This window comes from Nicotiana attenuata, unplaced genomic scaffold (genome assembly GCF_001879085.1).
Source record: "Nicotiana attenuata strain UT unplaced genomic scaffold, NIATTr2, whole genome shotgun sequence".
Taxonomy (NCBI): domain Eukaryota; kingdom Viridiplantae; phylum Streptophyta; class Magnoliopsida; order Solanales; family Solanaceae; genus Nicotiana; species Nicotiana attenuata.
In genome coordinates this window covers 1-4879 of record NW_017691537.1, presented here as the reverse complement: position 1 = coordinate 4879, position 4879 = coordinate 1, and the positions used below count along the sequence as shown (strand labels likewise).

Genomic DNA, 4879 nt, shown 5'->3' with positions numbered 1-4879 from the left:
ATCAACTGCATTTTTATTGTCTAAGTGCTGTCTCTTACAACTGTTTATTTTAGACCTACCGCTTTTGTTGTGTATGTGAGAAAATATCAATGACCTTAATAGAACTGTCAAGTTCAGCTTTTCATGCTTGCGTAAAGTAATATTAATAGTCTTCCGCATTGTTGTCCCCCCTTTCAGGTACTGGTCACTTTTAATTGATGTGGGCCATTGAAATAATCTGATTTGTCTGGGCATACAAATTTTGATTACAGAAAAGGTTGAGTGTTGACTCATGGAGCTTAAAGTTTCATCTTCAAAGCCAGCACTTTTACCTTCTGATGGCAACAGTGATCCTGAAGAGAAAGAAATCAGTGAAGAGGATGATGATGATCGCAATCATAAGCATCGTAGGAGAGAACTGCATTCTCAATCTGAGGAGACTGATGCCATTGAACCAGTTTTCAGTAGACCATTCAGGAAACGAAAGCCTTTTGAGAATGGACATCCTTATGGTGAAGGAGATTCTCAGTTTAGTGAAATCAGGTTCCCAAGAAGACGAGGAATGGGTTCATTTTCCAGGGCCCCTATGGAATCATACCAAAGAATGAGGCTGAACCAATCACTGTCTGGTGATGCTAGTAATGGTAGGGGTCGAGGGAGAGAACATAGTGCTTGGGCCCAACGTGATTCAAGGTTTGGCTCGGCTGATATTGCATCTCAACTGTTTCCACAGGGCCCTGTTACTCCTGGTCTCTTTACTGGAAGAGGGGTGCAAAACGTTTCTAATGCACAGAGTTCATCTTGGAGTGCATTTGGAATGGTTCCAGGAATGTCTAATGGCGGCCTTGATACAATTCATTCCCTTGGTTTCCAGGGAACACTCAGGCCACCCTTGAATCCTACTGTGGGTATGGGTATTCCAAGGCAGAGATGTAGAGACTTTGAGGAGCGTGGATTTTGCCTAAGAGGAGATATGTGCCCGATGGAGCATGGAGTAAATCGTATTGTTGTTGAAGATGTTCAGGTGTGTGGACTTTCAGCTGACAAATAGTTATTACTGTCTGTTCCATTATATGTTATGGGAGGGAATGGTTTTCTGTCAATATTTTATGCTTAGGGTGTTTCTATCTCTGGTCTTCATCGGAATGCTGAGTGTTTGCTTACTTGATTTTTTCATCTCTTTCAATTAAGCTTTTGTAAGTTGAGTCAGGACTCCCTTATTAGATCATTCTTCTTTATGAAAACACATTATGTTTTGTATATTAAGCAAGTAAGCGATGAATTATTTTGGCAAAGGAATCTCCCGTTCATTTACTGTCAACACTTTATTCTTATACTTTGCAATTTCTTAGCCTGGGCACTTTGGTTTTATGTTATTGTTTTCCAATTTGCAGAGCCTTTCTCAGTTTAATCTTCCTGTGTCACTTCCTAATGCACACATGCTAGGACCAGCTACTGCACAAGGATCTTTACCTGTGATAGGCCCTTCTGGATCATTGGTTAGTGGCAAAGCTTTACATAACAAAATTACCAAACCTCCTGTGATTGATGATGGATTGGGTTTGACTGATGCTTTTGTTGATGGTTCTATGGCTGGTGGAGCTGATTTTTATGATCCTGATCAGCCTTTATGGTCAAATGATCGTTCTGAAACTTCAGCAGTACTCCAGGATTTAAATCCATCTAAAATTGATGATACTGGGCCTTTGTTAGATGCAGAATCCTCTGATCATGATCAAGTTGGGCAGTGTGATGCCTTTGAACTTGAGCATCCACTTAGAGGTGCTAAGGCAGCTTCAGGATCTCAGAGTGTGTGGGGAAGAATCAGAAGGTCAAAAAATAAGTCGAATGGGAAAGAGATCACTGATTTTACAGGGGATGCTTCAAGTTTTGATGAAATGGGAAAAGATTTGGAATCGTCCTGCAGCAATCAAGGAAACTCCCGTCCAGGGAAGCAAAAAAATGTAGATACTATTGACCCACAAATGACAGAATCATCTTTCAAGCCCCAAAGTAGTTCTGGACATAATATGAGAAAACCTTCTCAAAAGGCACTTCGAACGCTGTTTGTGAGAGGCATTCCACAGAAAGACAACAAACCAGATGCTCTTCTTTCACATTTTCAAAAATTTGGGGAGGTCATTGACATCCACATCCCACAGAGTGGTGAACGAGCTTTTATTCAATTTTCTAAGAGAGAAGAAGCTGAGGCTGCTTTAAGGGCACCTGATGCTGTGATGGGCAACCGTTTTATAAAGCTTTTCTGGGCAAACAGGGATAGCATTATGGATGATGGTTTAAATGGTGGCATTAATTTACCTTTGACTCCTCGTGGAGTAACATCCAGTGTGGGTCAACCCCACCTATCTGTTCCTTATAAAGGAAAAGACAATATCCAGTCCTTAGCCTCAAAAGCTGCTGAACATGGTCCTGTTGTTCTGTTACCTTCTTCTGGTCTACCTAAGCCTGTGGCTCATAATGTTCCCAAAGCTGCACCAGCTGTGCAAAAAAAGGTGGAGAGTTTAGAACTTTTGAAGGAAGAATTGCGCAAGAAGCAGGAGCTGCTTGATCAGAAGCGGAATGAGTTCCGACGTCAGTTGGTTAAACTTGAGAAGCAGGTGATTGCCTGTTCTTTTTTCAAAATTGTCCAAAGAAAATGTTCTTTAAGCTGATATTGAGTATCTACTGAGATTAAGTGATTTTATTCTTTATTTTCTCTCACCAACTTGAAATATTCCATTATATTCTTTTTCAAAGCCTACTTTTAAACAAACTGACTTTTCGGAGCATTCCTGCAAGTTGTTATTTGATATGCTTCCTAGTTGTTAACTGTAGAAGTACTTTTTTCCATAATAATGACGAGGGGTGATTACAGTGAATATCTTGTATCTGGAATTGTTTATGCAAGTCATTCTTTGTTTCCTTCCCACATATGATGATATAACTTTATGTTAACTGTAAAGGTTCTTATTCTTGTTTCCACAACTTATATCAAGATTGACTATAGCAATTAATTTGTCCTCAGAGTAAGCAGATCTCATGTTTATTGCAGTTTGTTCTTTGTTTTTCCTCTGTATATTGACGATATAATCTCATTGATGTTTAATAAACTAATGTTAGGGTCTTCTCTTCCACCATTATGTGGTCTATGCAGGCTGTAGGTGTGAAAGCTGAAGCAGTCTCAGACCAGGATCTGAAGAAACAGAAGGAGGGAGAAACAGTATCTTATTCTGCAAAAATGCAAAATTCAAGCTCCGCGGAACTTAATAATGATGTATCTTCAACACAAGCTGACGCAATCTCTGATTGTAGCAGATCAACAGAGAATGCGGAGCGCTCTTGTTCTATATCATCTTCTACTGTGGCCACACAGGAACCTTCCAGCTTGAAGCAGTCAATTCGTCCACTGGCACCACATGGTGCACCTTTTATATTCAATAGATACAAACTAGACAATCGTCCCACTGCCTTCAAAGTTCTTCCACCTTTGCCATGTGGTCTTGCAAATGTAATTTCTTTCCGTCCTCTCTCAGATAGTTGAAATTTGCCAGTATTTGCAAATAATTTTGCACATATTTTTTACTTCCATCTTCTTATGCCACTTATGTGCCTTAACTTTTCTTCCAAGGCAGAGCTGTTAGTATGTTAGAGCATGCCTATATTATTACCATCTTCTCCTTCTCACATGGATAGGTTTTCGAAAGTTTATGTCCGCACTTTGAAAATTTTGTTTTATTTTCTTATACAATGCACTCATAATTCCCATGGTCAAGGTAGGAGATATCTGCATGTGTTTCTACCTGTTCTCATATTTGCAAATCTTTATTTTTCTGTAAAGTTCCTTCTTCCCAATTTAGGTGCCACATAATTCTTCTAGATGTGTGAGAAAGGATCTGAGGACACTTTATAGTACTTGTCATTAGTGTTATATCTCCCTTGGTTAGCTACAATAGTCCAGGTTGATCTGTAGATTCTTTTCCCTCCTTGCTCTTATCTTTGTATGATAAAATTAAGAATGGTTTTCCTTTTCTAGATTGCTGTCTTGAAGGAACATTTCTCTGCTTTTGGTGACCTTACCTCTGTTGAGCTGGAAGATTTGGAGCCTCAAGATAGTAATAATGGCTCAGAGACGTTAAACATATCTGCTAGGATATGTTTTCCAACGCGCCGGTCTGCTGAGAGGGCATTTTTGAATGGCAAAATCTGGCAAGGCCAAGCTTTGCAGTTTATGTGGTTGCAGTCTAGTAATTCTACCAAGGATATTGGTGTCAGAAAAGATGCTGCTCCTGCTTTGAAGCAGCCTTCAGATGCTAGTGTTCAACCCATTGCAGAAGATCTTTGACTGGTTCAGAGGAAGGAAACACTGCAGGGACTGATGCACCTGAAAAAGGTTACATGGAACGCGAGAAGCAGCCTTCAGATGCTAATGTTCAGCCCATCCCAGAAGATCCTTTGACTGGTTTACAGGAAGGAAATGAAAAATGATGACTTTTCTAACATAGGGTCCCACTCCCTAGTTGATGCCAGTATAAACTAATGACTTTTCCAACATAGGGTCTCAAACTCTAGTTGATGCCAGCATAACCTGATGACCTTTCCAACTTAGGGTCCTACTCCCTAGTTGATGCCAGTATAACCTGATGACTTTTAAACATAGGGTCTCACTCCCTAGTTGATGTCAGCATTACTTGATGACTCTCCAACATAGCATCCTGCTTCCTAGTTGATGCTAGCATAACCTTATCACTTTTCCAACATAGGGTCCCGCTTCCTAGTTGATTTCAGCATAACCTGATAACTTTCCAACATAGGGTCCCACTCCCTAGTTAACGCTAGCATAACCTGATTATTTTACCAATATAGGGTCTCACTCCCTAATTAAAGCCAGCATAACCTGATG

The 4879-nt window shown here is 40.2% G+C and overlaps 1 protein-coding gene across 1 annotated transcript; it reads left to right on the top strand.

The window, feature by feature from the left end:
• Positions 1-168: 168 nt before the first annotated feature.
• Positions 169-4321, top strand: LOC109222519 (zinc finger CCCH domain-containing protein 41-like). Its single transcript, XM_019386865.1, has 4 exons — positions 169-1003; positions 1374-2597; positions 3134-3487; positions 4013-4321. Exons 1-4 carry the CDS (start codon positions 272-274, stop codon positions 4319-4321), a joined length of 2619 nt encoding a protein of 872 aa, XP_019242410.1. The 5' UTR covers positions 169-271.
• The last annotated feature ends 558 nt before the right edge of the window (positions 4322-4879 follow it).